Source organism: Halichondria panicea, chromosome 13 (genome assembly GCF_963675165.1).
Source record: "Halichondria panicea chromosome 13, odHalPani1.1, whole genome shotgun sequence".
Lineage (NCBI taxonomy): Eukaryota > Metazoa > Porifera > Demospongiae > Suberitida > Halichondriidae > Halichondria > Halichondria panicea.
Genome location: NC_087389.1, coordinates 2,683,008 through 2,701,548, shown reverse-complemented (window position 1 = coordinate 2,701,548; position 18,541 = coordinate 2,683,008). Strand labels below are relative to the sequence as shown.

General features: G+C 41.7%; 3 protein-coding genes and 1 non-coding gene across 5 annotated transcripts; 1 reads left to right on the top strand and 3 right to left on the bottom strand.

The window, feature by feature from the left end:
- Positions 1-57: 57 nt before the first annotated feature.
- Positions 58-5,287, bottom strand: LOC135346558 (6-phosphofructo-2-kinase/fructose-2,6-bisphosphatase-like). The gene is made up of 16 exons (XM_064544221.1): positions 4,968-5,287; positions 4,630-4,758; positions 2,534-2,630; positions 2,409-2,475; positions 2,255-2,329; positions 2,120-2,176; positions 1,944-2,065; positions 1,785-1,846; positions 1,664-1,737; positions 1,524-1,595; positions 1,303-1,356; positions 1,158-1,250; positions 917-1,105; positions 699-807; positions 572-636; positions 58-337 (listed from the first exon to the last, which is right to left on the bottom strand). The coding sequence occupies exons 1-16, from the start codon at positions 5,101-5,103 to the stop codon at positions 278-280; spliced, it is 1,461 nt and encodes a 486-aa protein (XP_064400291.1). The 5' UTR covers positions 5,104-5,287; the 3' UTR covers positions 58-277.
- On the bottom strand, positions 1,396-1,468 carry Trnar-acg (transfer RNA arginine (anticodon ACG)). Its single transcript has one exon. It is a non-coding gene; the product is annotated as a tRNA-Arg (tRNA).
- A 95-nt stretch (positions 5,288-5,382) lies between the features above and the next one.
- Positions 5,383-9,975, bottom strand: LOC135346550 (mRNA-decapping enzyme 1A-like). Its single transcript, XM_064544205.1, has 8 exons — positions 9,460-9,975; positions 9,125-9,165; positions 8,135-8,262; positions 7,818-7,887; positions 7,614-7,719; positions 6,585-7,556; positions 6,048-6,221; positions 5,383-5,882 (listed from the first exon to the last, which is right to left on the bottom strand). Exons 1-8 carry the CDS (start codon positions 9,733-9,735, stop codon positions 5,814-5,816), a joined length of 1,836 nt encoding a protein of 611 aa, XP_064400275.1. The 5' UTR covers positions 9,736-9,975; the 3' UTR covers positions 5,383-5,813.
- Positions 9,976-9,985: 10 nt separating this feature from the next.
- Positions 9,986-18,162, top strand: LOC135346578 (smad nuclear interacting protein 1-like). Of its 2 annotated transcripts, none has more exons than XM_064544250.1 (9): positions 9,986-10,180; positions 10,354-10,592; positions 10,700-10,775; positions 10,931-11,045; positions 14,369-14,459; positions 14,515-14,567; positions 14,813-14,922; positions 17,585-17,675; positions 17,902-18,162. In XM_064544250.1, exons 1-9 carry the CDS (start codon positions 10,011-10,013, stop codon positions 18,016-18,018), a joined length of 1,062 nt encoding a protein of 353 aa, XP_064400320.1. In that variant the 5' UTR covers positions 9,986-10,010; the 3' UTR covers positions 18,019-18,162. The 2 variants fall into 2 exon arrangements, with proteins under 2 accessions (XP_064400320.1, XP_064400318.1); XM_064544248.1 differs by having other exon boundaries at positions 9,988-10,180; positions 10,354-10,646.
- The last annotated feature ends 379 nt before the right edge of the window (positions 18,163-18,541 follow it).

Below are 18,541 nucleotides of genomic sequence, written 5' to 3'. Positions count from 1 at the left end.
ATTATGGGCAACTCCTTAATTGGTAGCTATTTTCACAGTAGTCACAAACATGAGGTACTGGGAGCAGGAAATAATAATTCATGGACAAAAAATTTAATACTATTCATGGACAAAAAATTAATACTATACTTATTCAAAATTAAGGAAATAATTCATGGACAAAACGGGGAAAATTCGGTACACTTTTTTCAGAGCGTGGTAAAAATATCACTACAAACTAAGGTGAGTGTTCATTACAGACTGTGTATGGCATCTGAATTATGGGTTCGCAATCAAGTCAAAGATGTTCAGGCACTGTATTGAGCGCTCCGGAGTTAGATCGATCTAGATGCACTGCCTATATTATAAGAGAAATACATGTAGTAGAAGATAAAAATAGCTCTATCATAATTATATAATTATACACCACACCACACATGTAGAACGATAATGATCACAAAGAGTTCTTAATAAATAATGGAACTGGCCTAGTGCTAATGTACAGGTAACATGGACTACTACATTAAGAGTACTGCACAGCTAATCAAGTGGTAGTTGGACGTGCGAGTAGTGTGATGTCGTCAGGTTGTACCTTGGGTTTCTTTCTAAATGTGTCCACACAAGGCACTGGAAGAGAGAACACTTCTTGCTTACAACCTATAATATGTAGCCGCTCAATAATGGTGGTAATGGCGGGAAAAGAGGATATTTTCACTCACCGTAAGCCATGGGAGTCAGCTTGTACACAGAGTGAAGTGGGACCTGGAGGTATGGGAGCTCTTCTGTGGACTTGTCCATGAAGTAGGCCAGAATACACCGCATAACCGCCTATTTACATAATTAATAATTACTAGCACATCGCACGTGTAAGTACCATCTCAAAGTATCCACATACATCACATTTCTTACGCTTGAACATAATTATTATGAGGTGTACCTGATGGCATATCACCAGCACATCCTTCTGCCTTTCAAGTTCCATGATCACAGGCTCCAGACGATGTACAACGTCAGTGTACGATTCGCCTCTGGGGTATCGATAGTTGAACTTGTCCTGATCCCTCAGCGCAAATTCACGGGGATATTTCTCCTGAATTTCTTCATATGTCATTGCTTCACAATCACCCTATACATCACAGTGTAATTGAAATGTATACTTGAGCAATACTTGGACGTACAACATCCAACTCATTGAGTGATCTCCACTGTTCAACTGTTCCAGCAAGGAACTGAGCCGTCTGAACAGTTCGTTTCAACTGACTGGTCCATATCTAAAAGTGTATTAACGATAAGGTGTGTGTACAAAATTTCTTCTAAACCAACCTTGAAACCATGCATTTCTTGCTCATCCATGAACCCTCTCAGAGCTTCTGCAAACTAAAAACAAAAAGTAATAATTCTAAAGCAAAAAAAAAACGACCCTGCCAGGACTCGAACCTGGAATCCCCTGATTCGTAGTCAGATGCCTTATCCATTGGGCCACAGGGCCTCTTGGCTCACAAATATTTACTACATCACTATAATTCTAACTACTTGTATTTTACCTTCAAACCTCTCTCAGACAGATCAGCATCTCCTCCAATGCGGCCAAAGAGGTTGCACACACTTTCTCCATGCTATGAAAACAAAACAAAACAAAACAAAACAGTGCAATTGATCGTACACATTAAATTTTGTCCCTTACTCTGCACAGATAGATACAGCGAGGTTGAGTATGAATGTTCATAATGTAATAGACAAGTCTTGCCTGCAAATGACCTGTTGTCAGAACAAAGTTAAGCCAGTGCACAAAATCACTTACTCACCATCAATTCTGTTTGCTTCATATCGCTGATCAACATTGAAAATCTTGAGCCAACTAAGATTCCTGAACGAAAAACAAATAACTATTGTAGATCCATAATTCACCAACTACATATAGCCATGAATGTGACTACATCATTACAAAATCATGAGCAACTCACTTGTCTTCTTTAACGTCCAGTGTTTTGTATGCAAGCTCATAGTTTTTTATCCTCAACATGAAGTCTTTTGCAGCCTCTTCAGGATCCTGTCCTTTGTAGTCAGGGCTACCAACTTTTACAGTCTATTAAGGAACAATAATTATAGTGACTATACTTAATTCACAGTTAATACATACCATGACATTTTGCTCAATAATCTCCGGGTCATCACATATGGACTCCACAAAGAAAACCTATTCAATTGTCACAGAAAAGAAAAGGAAAAGAACACTTTGTCATCTAGATACAGTACCTCCTAGAATGTTATTCACCTTGATGCAATGGGGTTTGAGGTGGTTTAGTATCAGTTCTCTTCTCTCCCTAGTGGTATTGGTAGCATCATATATCTGCAGTAAAATAGATAAATCCTGACCGGAACCATTTGAAGTAAAGTAAGAAACGAACATTCTACAAGTGAACACTCACTGCAGCCTGTCCTCCCCCACTCATAAGGAACTGAACCACATCATTCAGAGCACGAATGGCACATTCTCTGTAGACACATACATTTTCACACAAGTAGCTAGCTGGTTATAATCATACACACTCACTTTCTTTGTTTCTGTGCCTCTTTATTTTCAGGATGAAAGAAGTCGTGTGTCTTATTTGCACCAACAGCACCTCTTCTGTACTCTCCAACATTGAATACTACAACGATAAAGTTGCTCGATAACACTAAGCTATATGAAAGCACCGCGGGTGCTGACGCCTCGGTGGAGGTGCCAAAGCTACACAACATAAAGCTACTTATACACACATACTGAATCATTATAATTATCATGATGAATATCTTGTTTTGCTGCATGCAGGCAGAATCCAGAATCACAGGAAAAGAGTGGATATAATTATTGACCATGATTGTTGTTAAAAACGATCGATGCCAAAAGTAAAAGTCTAAAATAATAATGGCAGAGCCTTGCAGCTACTAATAGCTAGCGTTCTAGTGCTGAGCTAACTACCGTATAGCGGGTAATTTTCGTGGGGTAAAAAATTCGTTCAACTCGTGAAACGGTGGTTTCCGTGAGTAAAACTTTCAATTAGTCTCGTTGCCTGCACTGCATTCCGGTAAGCCACGCCTACGTTAACATTTTGTGGAGGTCAGCTTGCCCACGAAAATAACCAATATTTTACCCCACGAAAATTACCCGTTATACGGTACTAAGTAGAGTAGCAACACTCGGTGAACAAGTTTTGCTACGCACTCTTCTGAAAAGGCTGCAATGGCTTCCTAGTAAGCAAAACTAGGATAACTCGAGAATGAAGCATTATTTTGCAAATCCACGAATTAAAATCCAAGTAAACATGACTGGAAGCATATAGAAACTCTTACTTGAACTTCATTGATCCTTGAGCAGCTGTAGCAGTCTACACACACAGACACACTACCGTATACCTCGCTTGCGCATGCGCACCGAGGCATAATGAACTGATGTCAAACCATTATACAACAGCGGACCTAGCAGTTGCAGTTTGCAGTTTTAAGGATAAATGGAGGATAGCACAATACACGCTTTTGCATAGCCCATGAAAAGTATTCAACAAACAAAATTACAGTACCGTAGTTGACGCAAATAGAGCAACCCCCTCAACTTACTTTTAAGTGGCACATCTATTAAAGCCCCCAAAATTGCGTTTTAGTATGAGCTGGCACTTAAATCACATCAACTAGCTACGGCACTCTGTCGTATCACCATACAAAGGAAAAAGAGGGATTGGAACCGGAAACGGATGTGGTGCACATAATTATCGTGACCATTTCACAATAGTTCTAATCATGGATAAACGAAAGAGGGATTGGAAACAGAACGTCTACTTTTGTGCAGGGTGTGTGGTGTAATTCGGACGTTGCCAGCCCAAACAAGGGAAAGCAAATTTTACGGTTGTTAAAAGCATCAACACAATGCCCCTTGATGGTAGGCGTTACATGGAAATAACAAAATGAATTTTTCGATTGTTGGGAAGTTGCTATAGAGGGATACAAAATCTTGAGTTGTTGTCCCTATAATATCTCTAATAATTATACATGTAGCTAGAACTGTCCAACTATAAGTACTGTACTGTGTCTCATAATAATTATGGTCTCAAGTATTGTATGGAACTGCAAGCTAAGCAGCAGAATTCTTTACCCTGACAGTAACACAAACGTTTAATTGTCTATGGTTTGCATCTTTGGTTCTACACAGAGCCTTGTTCTACACAGAGCCTTGAAAACTATTCACTTTTCACCTATTTTTTGCTGGGAAACTTGCTCAAAATAAGAAAGTTGTGTTTCCTCGAGACATCATCTCCTTCAGCAATTTATGACACGCCTATTCTGTGAGCCACGAGAAGTACTTGCTTGACTGACCACACCCAGTATAAGGAAACATTCAAGAGCTTCACTTTGCTACTTTTTAGTCTAAGCGTGCTGGTTATAAAAGTCCCGAATGAGCACATTATTTTGCTAGTGATAGATATAGGTATCAGATTGGCTATCTTGCAAGCCATGCCCTTTACAGCTTGGCTTGCTAAAGACAGCCTCAATTGAACTGCAGGGTAAAGGGAATGTTCATTCGAGGGTACTTTTCGTTTTTCCAATCCTTTTATTTCTTATTTCCTTTATCTATGGTCTTACGTAAGTACATGTACATGCTAAGCATTGCCACACCTTTTGTTGTGAGACCAATCCATCGAAGGAATCTCTCCACTTTTCGGGCAATATATGTCTTTCCTCTGGCTGGTAGCCCCACCAGAGCAATGCACACAGGAGAGTTGGTCACAGGAGGGCAAGTAGGAGCTACAAATGATGGAGAATACATTGCACCTCACAAACAGCCCTGAGCTATTTTGCAAGTGAAGCACATTCCACATTTCAGGATGTGTTCCCCTTGCTATTAAGTGGTGGGGATGGGTTGACTCCAAATAGACTGTTAGCTTACACTGCACTAATATGACCTAGTCCAATGCTCTTAAGTAATACACTTGCTTTAATATAGCTGTACTCACCCTGACTAGCCAGAGACACTCTCCTCTCCATGTCTGCTAGTTCTCTTTGAGAGAAAACGACCACTGAAGAGCTCCTGCTCAACTCGTGTTTGGACCCAGACGCCTCCCCTTTTGATTGCTTCTGTTCAATAGACATCACTAGCACTTGTACTCACGTTCACACCATGTATATATCATTCATGATCTGACTGCCATAAAGTACGTTACATGCGCTAGGCAGCTTGACAGGCCCGGACACACAGCCAGCTGTATGTGCATTGTTGCATAACACACAGCACATGAGAGACACATGCAGATGTAATGTCTCAGCATACATGACATTCTACAAAATTATATGCATGTTACTATAAACACAAACTGACTAAGTGACACACACTTCCTGTATGGAAGCTGTGCACTGCACAGCAGTCCGCTATGCAAAGGTGAACTCTTTTGTATATTTGGGGTGCTGGGGAGCACCAGAAAGGAAATGAAATCCCCGAATGTAGATAGAGAGAAGGGAGCAGGAGGAATGAGGAGAATAGACAAAGGGTGGAAGGTTACAAAAAGACAGCAGAGAAGAATAGGTTACAAAAAAAACAGTAGAGAGTAGAGAAAAAGGACAGATTAGAGTAGGGTCTATGTGTGACAAAAATGAACAGAACAAATAGTGAGAGACTGCACAACAAACAAAAATGGGGATAATGAGATATGATAAATGATGACATTTACGTGTACCATAGAAAGACGGGGCACACACAAGCATACGGGAAAGAGTGCTTTGTACAAAAGAATGTGTTGCTGACTTAAGAATGCAATCAACAATGACAAATATTATTATTGTGAGCAAACAACGTACATGAAATCTTAACTTGGCCTGGACAACAAGCTCTGTTTGTAAGCACCGTGTAGCTGATCGACAAAGTGTTCATCATGCTACAGAAAACAAGGGAACAAGTGCTGAGGCTTTAGAAAGTACATACCATTCCCATACATGTGATATATAGAGCATAAAAACTTGTGTTCAACACATTGTACTTGACGCAGCATGTATGCAGATCACATACATGTACATGTTCATTAATGCAGTGTAGTGCACACCTTTAAAAGGTATTCGAATGCCTGTAGTAGCTGCTCTCGGGACAAGCCGACAGTGTCTTGAGCTGACGAGGACTGGATTGGCTCAGCCGAGAACTGGTGTGGAGACATCAAAGTGCTGGAGATAGGAGAGGTGTTTCTTGGCTGGGAAGTTAGTAGCTCTGGTAGAGGAGACAGCTGCATGAGACATATGATGATACATAATACATGCAATAGACAGTTAACACACACATGTACAGATTCACAGCACAAAAATAAGGCCAAGACTTATTGATGTAATGTTTAAAAAGCATGAGGGAGGGAGGTTACTACGCAAAAAGTCAGTAAGCACATAATTATAGCTTTAGGTTTTCTATCAAGTTTTTATGCAATTGCAAAGTCTAATCTTGTTGTTATGCAGGCTAGCACTAAGCCATTAGCCTCAATTCTAGGACTGCGGCCTGGAATCGAGCTCTACCTACGTCATGTACGTAAACTCTTGCAGCTAACTAGAGCACTTAAGTGCTAACCCTCGGCTGTATCCATAGAAAAAACACTCACAGTTGGTTGAATAACTGTTTGACTCTTCCCACGAGGCATCGGGTCAGATACTGCCCTATGGGGTATGGATGGGACCTGAAACACACTATCTGACAAGTTTCTTCTTGGTGATTGTGCCCCATTAGTTGGTTTGATTGGGGGAGCCTTCATTCCAGCTGAGTGCATGAGAGGGGGGATGGGTGGAAAGGAGTGTTCTTGTTGGGTTGTGATTGGGGTGGGTGGTTGGACGGAGAAAGCGAGGGGTTGGGTGGTTACAGTAGAGTGCGTTTTAATTGGAGACGAAGCAGCCGTTGAAACAAACATTGACGGTTGAATTAGTATGCTTGGTTGCTGCGGTTCTGGTGGGTGGATGTTGGCTGAAGTGGTTAGTAGGGAGAAAGGAATGTTCAGTTCTGGGGTTGACACTTCAGCAGTCATCTGTTTCTCCACTTCGTCCAAAGAGATGGCTCGAAGAGGTACAGAACTAGGGGGTCTAGTGGACACTGGTGGAAAGTTCATACTTTGAGACAACACACCATTTTGATCGCTTTGGTTGAACAGCTTTCGAACAATCCCGCTATCTTGATTCAAAGATCGTGAGTGGTCTGAAGAATGAACATTTCTGGCACTATTTGGGGTAGTACCAAAGTGGTCATTATCAAAACTAGCTGCATGCTGAAACTGGTACTGGTTCGCCATACATGAGCGTGATTGCTTCTGAGGGGAGACCGAACCACTTCTGGAGGTTACTCTTACACCAGGCACCTTCACAGGGTAACTAGCTGGAGTAACAATTTTCGTGTGTTGTGTGGGGGTGGAGTGTGTGTTTCTTTGCTCCACTGTTGAGGAGGCTGGTGTGCTTGCTCCATTGGTAGCAAATTGAATCGGTTCGGAGGTGAGACTGTCTGGACTACTTGTGCTATCACTAAAAGCTTGTCCCAGGTAACTCCTGTTGGCTGTCTCAAGCATCTCAAGAACATTCACCTTTGGGGCCTGCAAGAAAGGGAACAAAAGTGCAATGCATCGTAGGCGCTAATGGAACACATTTACATGCTCTGATTTGTTCAGGCTGATTTCAATGGCACTTGCACTTCTCATAGGTACTCCTTTAGAGTGTCCATTGTTGACAGTAACTTGCTCGCTTGTGTCACTGAGCCTACAGCGTAAGAATCATATTGTATGCGAAACTGTGCACAACACAAAGAATGTTAACACAAAAATGTGGAACATAGTTTTATTAATCAAATCACTGACCTATTTAGAAGATCTCCCATCTCCTTGCAGGCTGCCTTTTCTTGGAAGCACAGTCCATAAATCTTTGATGCTATAGTACATAACATAGAATACAAATAATAGTGGACAAGTTAGGTTTAACAGTCGCATGGGCCCTACCCGATGGGCGTTCTATTTTTGAAGATCAGCACTCCTGTGCGATATTCATAGCTAGGCAGCCTTAAAAGTATAGAGAGAGTAATTCGCATGAAAACCTCAAATATTTTAATGTGGAAGAAACCGTGGCCCAAATTTTGTATGGTTTGCTATGCCATATAAGGTGCTTCGTATACACACACCTGATTGATTCTTGTAGAGCACGAAAGGCTCTTGAACTCTGAACCCCATTCCTGGACTGATGGCTTCCATGGAGTTCTCACTATGTAGTGTGTTGAGTACCACAAAACCAAACCGGGGGGTTGATTCTCTGTAGACGAAGATAGTGTGTTTATCACTTGACAATCATGCAGGCTCATGCACAAAACGAATTTTACTGGTAAAAATTAGGTACAGCGTTCGTCTCAATTCCAGGTTGCAAGGAAATGAGAAAAACGCCCTAGTATTCACTGTTAGCGTATTCGTCTCAATCACCAAGATTGTTAGTAATCCTATTATTGTGCATGTAGTACCATATTTAATTATCTCCTAGCAACGAGATGGGCGATTATTCGAAACAGGCTTTTATTGTTATGTCTACTCCAACCTCTTACGCAGCAGCAGCTCTTCTTGGCTGCTGTCTCAGCTTAAATCTGAAGTCATAGGAGTGGTGTTTCTCCCTCTGTGTCGATGTCTCTCTTTCTGCCATCATAAATAGGATCTAGTATTAGTATTCTATGCTGCCATGCTTGCAACTGGTTCCATGTGCTGCATTAGCTCCACCCACAGTTCCACGCCCCATACATGGGCGATTATTAAGATGGGCATTTACAGAGTTTTTCCCTGGGTGTTTGTTTGTTCATAATGATCTAACTTAATTTACTCTTTTTGGTTTATGATTTCTCTGGTGTTTAGATCCAGAATAACACTTCGAAATGAGGGCTAGAGCTATTTATTTGCTCTAGTAATTTGTACTAGAACATCTTTCTTTCTTTGTCTCCCGGTTAAACCACCACGAGGGTTCATACACTCACTCCGTGGTTAAACCTGTGGCAAGCTCAAGTTGTATTGATTCCACGCATGCGCATGCAAGCAGGGGATACCAGGCCCTTTTTTCAAAGGCTTTGAATCGAGGCTATTACAAGATAATTCAGTAGCTTGAGCTAAACTTATCAATACAAACATTTTTTTACCTCTCACACACAAATAGAGTCCCCTCAACTGACGTTCTTTCCTGCATAAAACACAATAATGGTAGGCAATGAATTGGACAGCAATTGTGCTAAAGCCAGGCTAGCAATTGCGCAATACAACACAACTACAAAAAGAATGTACATGTACATGTAGATAAATGATGCAATGCAGTTATGGTATCGGATTGAAATTGCGCAATCAGCATAAAGCACAACACACTATAACATTCACACCCAAATGAAACTTGTATGAATAAAGCTACAGCCAATTAATGATCACGACAAACACACATTGTAACATGAGGGTCACGCACTATTAATTAATAGCTACTCACCCAGGTGTTAGAAGTGCTCTCATATTGGTAGAGTACTACTTGTGGCACAGTGGACTTGATACTCTTCACAGAGCTGTCCAGTTTGCGAACAGTCTTCAAGTTCATTTTTAAAACCTCATCTTTTCCAAGTGAGGCACTGCGACTTCTCTGTGCAGGTTCGGGTACAAACTCGTGGAGACCATTCGAAACAGGTTGACTCTTTCTGGGGGTCTTGGACTTTCTGCTGCCCACTGGAGACCTACGAGTTTGAGCTGAGGTGCGCTTGCTTGCAGACATTACACCTTTGACTAGTTCTACAGTTACAATAATAGTACAGTACAGAGTTTTGTAAAAATTAATATCTAGCTAAATCTAGACATTGTTGTGCACTTGAATTCACTCAAAGTCTTCTTCATCTGTTTACGTCCAAAGCTTTAACTTCTTTTTCATCTACTTGCACACAAGAGCCTAGACTCAAGAAAACTAACAAGGATCCTACTGCTTGTTCTCGATCTCACAAGCCGGCCTTTACAATATTATTATAACAACCTTGCATAATAGTTTTCGTTAAAATGGAGAGACAGCGAGAAAAAGGTAGAGAGCTAGAGCTAGAGAGAGCAGCACACAGAAGAGATGCCGGTAGCAGCTCTGATAGGGAGCGGAGAGACGGGCATAGAAATAAAGATAGTTCTTCTAGAAGCAGAGGAAGATCAAGAAGCAACAGCCCAAGAATAAAAGATAGGTTTGTCTTATGGAGTGCTTTTAATAGAAAGTATGCCGGCCCATATAGCAATGGTGCATGTACGTACAGTACAGTCGAACATCGACGACTGTCTATAGTATAGTACAGGGTGTAATCATAGATAGTATGTGGACATTGAATATGATGTGCTCATACTTTTATATTGTCCACAGGGAAGTTCAAGAATGTGCTAGGGACTCTTCGGATCGATCCAGAGAATATGGTAAAAAAACATATGGGGAACATCGAAAAGATTTCAAAGAGCACTATAGGGACCCAAAGCACAGGGATCGAATGCGAGAAAGACAGAAAGACTGTATCAGAGATGAACCAAGAGGAGAAAGAGCGAGGCACGATAGGATAAGACAGAGGGATGACGAGAGATATGGAGAAGGTGGAGAAGGTGGAGAAGGTGAGCAGGCCGATCGACAAGGAAAAAGAACCAGTGCCAGTGGAAATAGTCTAGGTGTGTGTGAATTTTACTCATTCTTTTGAGTCATGCAATTTCAACCTGTCTAGATTCCCAGGCTGACGATTCTCATCACAGGAAACGGAAGAGAGGGAATCGAGATGAGGAGAACATTGTACAGTATGAGTGAGTGCAGCTGCTTATTAATGTAAAACATAGTTATTGCACTGTCCGCTTGAAGACGTAAAGTACATACATGTACATTTGTACATGTACGCTATAATTTTACATGTGTCAGATTTAGTTCAATCTTCTGCTTTTAAGTGTCTAGTGTGTTTTAGGTTTGGAGGTGCAAGGAAGAAAGAGGAGGCTGGAGAGGGAGAGGGCGAAGTAGACAAGGACAAACCTGACTACGGTCTTTCTGGCAAGCTCACTGCTGAAACCAACACATACCGAGTAAGTTGCATGTGTGTACATGTACAGTACCAATTAAACTAGAGCATTAAAGTGCAAACCCTCGGTTGGTACCATGGTGACATGATTATAAAGAAACCAGAGGAGTGATCTAATGCAGTGCATGTACGTAGCATGTATGACTAGTACAGCAACTCAAGAGAAACCAGACTGGAGGCATGCTGAAGCATTTGAGAACAGAGTTTTAGTGCCGGTGTCATAAAATTTTAGGCCCCCCATGAGATTGGGCCCCCCCCGGGCCTAGAATTTTAACATTTTAGGCCCCCCATTAACAGCGCAACAGCGGTAACATTATGTGACAGTGCATTCTCAAAATACACGTCTTCTATGGTCACAGTCTATGCAGTGCCAGTTACTGAATGCAGCTCTCCTCACACACACACACATCATGCATGTACAGTAGTATACCACTGGTCTCACAGTCATTCTATGAATCAGGCCTCATGCAGCACGAAGCACATAAGTGCCAACTGTCCCGAATTGGTCAGGACTGTCCAAGATTACCCTTGTCCCGAAAGGAAACTGCTATTGTGATTCCACCATGATACAACAGTTTCTCTCTTGGCTTCTATTTATGATTCCACATTACTTGAGAGCTGAGCCAGTGATGCTATTGGAGGATCCCCACAACAATTTACATCTTCTATGTATAGGAAAACATGGAGAAAGATATGAATTGTTGTCTTTGCACTGAAATTGTGTGCTTTATACTTTTTTGTCCTGAAATTTGGCTGAGAAAGTAAGCACAAAGTTGCAAATAATAATGGCGATAGCTATGCAACAACATCGATTGTCTTACAGGCAGATCCATCATTGCAGAGCTGCATCAAAGCATTTAACTCTTATAGGTAAAGCATGAGTAACTTGAAAGGTAAATCTTCCTTCACTTTGAATTCCATGATAGAATAATAATGCAAACATTTTTGCTACTTTGATATAGAGTCTTTGCAGTCTCTTTGATGCTTTGTCAACTAATAGAGCTAACCTTACCATATTATTATATCTCTTTGACTTCGTTCTATCGTGCAGAAAAGGATAGCAGAAGAGGGGGGCCTAATCTCACAGTGGGGGGCCTAGAATGTTAACAGTTTGGACCCCCTGGGGGGCCTAAACTGTTAACATTCTAGGCCCGGGGGGCCCAAAATTTTAAAATTCTAGGCCCGGGGGGGGCCTAAACATGGGGGGGCCCAACATTTTTTGACACCGGTACATGAGACATGCACTGTGGACTGGGATCACAGCAAAGAAACCTGGAGTCTTAGAGAAGTATGGCTCCTGCCAGGCTGGAGTATAGGATCCAGAGTCAGCCAACAACCAGTCACAATTCTAGCTTTCTACTTTAGCGACCCTGTTCCATTGTTCCTGGTACGGGATCACTTCACCTGTAAATACGTAGGCTATCTCGAATAAAGGCCGCGTGTAGTTAGCTAGCTGCCAACGTGCAAGTTCAAGCTTCTTAGCTTTTGCTCGCTTTTATACGACAACGGAGCTTTAACATCAAAATCTGCCACTTTTAAAACTAATAACTTGTTGTTTGGAGTCTATCCATGCTGTAAACGCAGTGCTATGGCATCCAGGTGAGTAGACTCACATATTACAAACAAGTAAACAGACAAACCAACAGACTACTATACCCGTGGCCGCTCACGCGCGCCTTGGGTAATGCATGTGAGAAAAGTAACCATGCAACTAAGGTCTTATCTACATGTGTACCCAAATACCGTATAGCGGGTAATTTTCGGGGGACAAAATTTTCGTGGTTCAGCAATATTGAGACATTTCGTGGGTAATATTGTCGTGGTTGGAGCTTGCACTGCAGGTAAAGGTAGGCAAGGTCGCTTCATTCGTGGGTAAAATATTTGTGGTCAAACCTCCAACCACGAAAACCACGAATATTTTGCCTCACGAAAATTACACGCTATACGGTAGTTGTGAATTTTTGCACTGATTTGGAACTCTCAATACTCACCCAGAGCTACAAACTGAGAGCATAATTATTGTCTGTGTGATAATCAGTTACGAATGCATTGACGTGCATTCATAACGAATGCACTAATTAAAAGCACATTTTGTTCTGACGACTTAAAAAGTTTCCTTCACAAATATCTTTAGCACCCAGTTTTCGAACATGCAGGGCTGCATTGAGGGAGGGGGGTAATCCCTATGGAACGCCGTTTGTGACAAAATTCAGGCAGAATCTGATAGGCGTGTGCATCCAATATAAAATCGATTTTTGAAGATCGATTTTTAATAATCGATTTTTTACAGTTGATTTTCGATTTACACGTGAACGATCTTTGACAATCGATCTGATAATCGATTTTTGATAATCGATTATTGAAATTCGATTTTTGATAATCGATTTTAGAACTGCTCTGAAGGTGGGTTGGGGGGGGGGGGGCCCTGTCTAAAGCTGTATCACGTGAGACTATCCTTAGAGAAATTTTGCGTTGAAGAAGCCACTATTTCATGACTTCTATTCTATCTGGAATCATCACTAAACTCTTTCTCAACTCTTTCTCTAAGCACACACAAGATGGCCAAATAAAACAGTGCTGGCGAGAAAGCATACAAAAATGGGTGCACGAAGGAACTAAATAAGATAGCACCAACTGAACAGTTCTAAAATTAATGATTTTTACTGTGACTTATGGCCCCCGTTTTTAATGGTTCCACTTTTGCATTATAGTCTATCATGTGAGATAGCTAACCAAGCCAAGCTTTGCTTCCAGGCCGCGGAGAAGGAGTTTGTGCATGTTCTGAGTTTCAAGGGCGGCCTAACTGTAGCCTTGAATCCATTTAATTGGTCTGGATTCGAGGCTAGTATCAATCAATTGCAATTTTTGTAATCGATTTTCAAAAATCGATTATCAAAAATTGAATTTCAATAATCGATGAAAATCGATTATCAGATCGATTGTCAAAGATCGTTCACGTGTAAATCGAAAATCAACTGTATTATTAAAAATCGATTTTACATCGGATGCACACGCCTATCATATTCTGCCTGAATTTTGTCGCAAACGGCGTTCTATAAATCCCCCCCTCCCCCCTAGGATTTGGCATTTGTACTGCTATAATTATGATGGCTTGTGAGCTGAAATTGCTTGATCTAAGGCCCTCAAATCAAAAATGTTTAGTGCATGCGCATGCATACACCACAGGGGGCTTTGCTCCTTCTACATTTTTCAATTGTCCAATTTGCCCCCCTGATCCAAATTCCTAGATGCGGCCCTGACTGACATATGTATACATTTTCCAAAGTGAACTCGATATCTTGTTGAATACTGCCAATATGAATGTAGGGAGTTGTAATCAAGTACAACGAGCCTGAAGAAGCACGGATACCAAAGACAAGGTGGCGCTTTTATGGATTCAAAGGAGAAGAGACGCTACGTAAGCAAGTAGTACTTAAAATGTATGTATGTTACAGTATTTTTTTCCCGTGCAGCCACATTCTATGTACACAGACAGTCGGCCTACCTGATAGGAAGAAACCGAACAGTAAGTATTTACATTTACGGGTGCATGCGTGACTACATATTGGCATGTGACTCTTAGCATACATGTACATGTACATACACAGGACTGGTTTCTTTACACTATGGTTTGTAAAGGTGCATGGAGATGTATACAGGTTTACGGACTGTTCCTGTTGCAAAAAATAATGGTTTTATGGGTAAATAATGTATTTATAATAAATACAGGGTACGCGTATATACAGTACCCTCAGAGCAGAACCCATGCAGGTGGTGGACATGCCCGTCGACCATCCCTCGTGTTCCGGTCAGCATGCCGCGTTACAGTACAGATTGGTTGAGTATGAAAAGGGGGACGGCACCACTGGCAAAAAAGTCAGGTGAGCCGTTTCAGTTTGACCATTACAAATAATTATACATAGTTGTTTATTGTTCCCATCCATGAAAGAAAGTACACACGATCACATACGCCTGTAGCGCTTGATTGGGGTCCACGTGATCCCTATTCCCGATCTATAGATACCAGAGGAGGTACAACAACATCCCGTGCGTGGACAATGGAATTCCAATGAACAGTAGAGTGGATGTGGTCCTCAAGATAACGGCCCCTCCCATCATCAGCATTTTTGCTCCATTGTCCACGCACATGATGTTGTCGTACCTCCTCTGGTCTCATTCCAAACTGATTTTTCTTCAAAAAGTTACGTTAAATGGGGAAAAATTGGCCTAGAAAGGATGTTTTGCAAGCCTTAATTTGCACCAGAGCTGAAGCTTCCTTGAGATTATAAGCAGCTCTAATAGTTTGTGAGCTATTACTAATCACACAGTCTGTAGCTAAGAGAGATTCTACTGTCTATAAACACCACAAAACAAGCGGGCAGAGCAGGGCAATCTACTCTACATTCCTATTTTTAGCTCTGGCTAAGCTCCCAGCTATCAACCAGGGGTTCAGTTAGCCTCCTTCACAAGGCCTCAAAAAGGAGGCCTGCTACTGACTGTTTACGCATGCGCAAAATTATTGGATAATTTCCCCGTAATGTTTCCATTAAACTGACATTTTACCCGAAAAATATTCTGAATAACATATACACACAAAGAACACTACATACACAGAGCTATATAGCTAGCTAGCTAGAGACAGAGCTGTACGTTTGGTTACAGCATGCTATTTCTTCTGATAGAGTCTACATGTAGACTTTCACCAAGATGGGCGTGGCCTGTCCATATAGGCTATTGTCAGCCTTCCCTCCGTTCAGACGATTGCCATCCACACTGTTGCAGGCTGTGAGTTCTTTGTTAACATAGCAGGCTAAGGGTAGCTATTAGAATGCTATCACACGGGCTAGAAACCTTCTTCTCCACTTTCTTCAATCCACTTCCGTTCGTTGTGACGTCATGGTTTTACTGAGCATTATACGATGATACCCGGAGTCCCCAGTTTCTGGGGATTATGTGGCGCATGCGGAAACAGTCGATACCAGGCCCTCTCTTCGAGGAAGAGCGGCCTGGGATCGAGGCTAGGGTTCAGTATGCAAACAATTATGGCAAACAGTTACATGTATAGCAGTAAGGCTGATCATAACACATAAGACACTGCTCATTCGGGTGTCCCACACATCTATCGGCTACTTTGCACACATCGATCTCTACCCACGTGTACATTACTTGACATCTATCGACTACTTGACATCTATCGGCCACTTGACATCTATCGGCCACTTGACATGTATTAGCTACGAGTGGGATTGACCTATTTGGCGTTCCATAGTATGACACCCTGAGTGGTTAAGTCGACAAATTTTGCTCAATCTAAAAAAATTCCTGAAATACATATTTTGCTCGCATTATGTTGTCCGCCCACTCCCCCCCCCCGAATCCTATAGAAACTCTTGGTTGTACCAAGGGCGTATACAGAGAAGAGGGCATGCAACTCACCCTATTCTCAGAATCACCCGACTTCGTATTGAGCTATTTTTAGAAATTCCCACAAAAATGCCCACGCGTAACCTTTGACCGCACAAGGTAAAACAAAGTCTTTTTTGCTAGCTAGCTCGATTGCAGCATAGTAAAACTAGTTCTCAGCAGCAGTATGGCTCGTACTAGCAGTGTCAAAGGCAAAAGCAAACCATCCAACAGTTGCAACTCCAAGAAGATGAAACCTAGGTACAATAAACCTGTCTTCCTGAGTCTCTGGTACTTCTTAACAATACGCCCAGCACTTAACTTCCCGCTCAAAGGGGTTGTCTTGGACCTGGCTGGACTAGGACTGGTCACGACACTTCTCTAAAATAATACTGCACTGTTAGCTAGCTAGCTAGCAAAGGCAGCTCTGATGTACACGCCCATAATTATAACTCCGTAAACAACACCGCCCACTTGTTCACGTCCGTATACTGGGTTCTATTTTTAGCATATCCGGTCTCTGATACGAAGTCGGATGAGTACGTAGGGTACATAGTGAGTTGCATGCCCTCTTCTCTGTATACGCCCTTGGTTGTACTTCATTTATCAGTGAGCAGCTGCACACACACACACACATATATACACACAAACATGCTACCGTACACAGTAGACTCTTGCTATTCCGGGTCTCTAAAGTGCGGCCACCTTAGATGTTTACTGCACAAAACTCATCTTGAAATGCAGCACTCGCTATTCCATATACTGGCCAGTACTGATTGACTGCCCCAAACTAGTTTTCAATGTACGTTTATTACAGCCGGATATGACATTTTGGGTGTGGTTTGGCAAATAAAAGTAGATTACACTTAAATAGAGAGCAGAATGATTCATTAACCTCGAGACAGAACCGCAAAATTAGTCATTAGATTTGAGATAAGGTCGTTTTTTAGCCGCGGCTATTTTCTGAAATACAGCCACCTCGCTATTCCGGCCAAGCTGCATGGTCCCAAAGGTGACCGGATTAACAAGTCTACTGTACCTCACTGCGCATGCGCAACCGAGGCATAATTAATTGTCATTGCCAGGCACTGAGTAAATGTTACACTTTGCATGTTTACACACATTTATGTCTTTATTCAGGCCATACATCATTGATCTCGAGTCTACTAATGGCACCTATGTGAATAACAACAGAATTGATACAGCAAGATATTATGAACTGAAGGAAGGGGTTAGTTTGTATGGTAACTGTGTTCTGCTTCTCCTTAAAATTTAGCTACATAATATGGTACAATACCTGCTCTGGCCTGTTCCCAGCCGAGTTGTCTCTGCTAGGTCAACTTCGTTCTATTAAAGAAAAATTGGCCTGGGACCGAGGCTATACCTGCTCTTCAATCATGCGTTCTCGGCACATTATGATTAAAACTCTTGATACCACCTTTCTTTTTCTGCTCTAGGACATGCTAAAGTTTGGGTTCAGCTCTCGAGAATATGTCATTCTCCATGAGAATTCAGAACACGAGAAGTTAGACATGGAGGAGGCAGGCCAAGAGAACACTAACGATGAGAGTTGACAGCATTAGTGCTGTTTGTATATTTTACTACGTAACATCCTGGCTCTATTACCAACCAGTACCATTCTTCTCCGTACACATTATTAGATTTTAGCATGAAAATACCACATCCAAGCTATCATATAATGTCATGGTGTGTTACAATTATCTACTACAGAACAATATGTGGTAAGCAAACAGTATCCGTACAGACATTCAATTGAATTGCATATTTTTGAGTAGCACAACGGAGTATTGCCACCCAGCTGGTAATGATGCTCTCCACTTCAGATGCAAGTGTCGCAGGGGTACTGAACGAGTATATAATTTTGCCTTCCTGTATACATGTAAGGGGGTGGGCGATGTGTAAACAGCTAATTAATTGTTTGGTGACATTCATTATCATATATAGCTAGCCTATAATTATAGGCTACATAATTATACTTACTTGTAAGAACAAATCGGCACACAAATGGTCCACTGTAGTTGTTGATAAATTATTCTTCCTTGCTTTGACCAAATATCGGATTAATGGGACCACGCT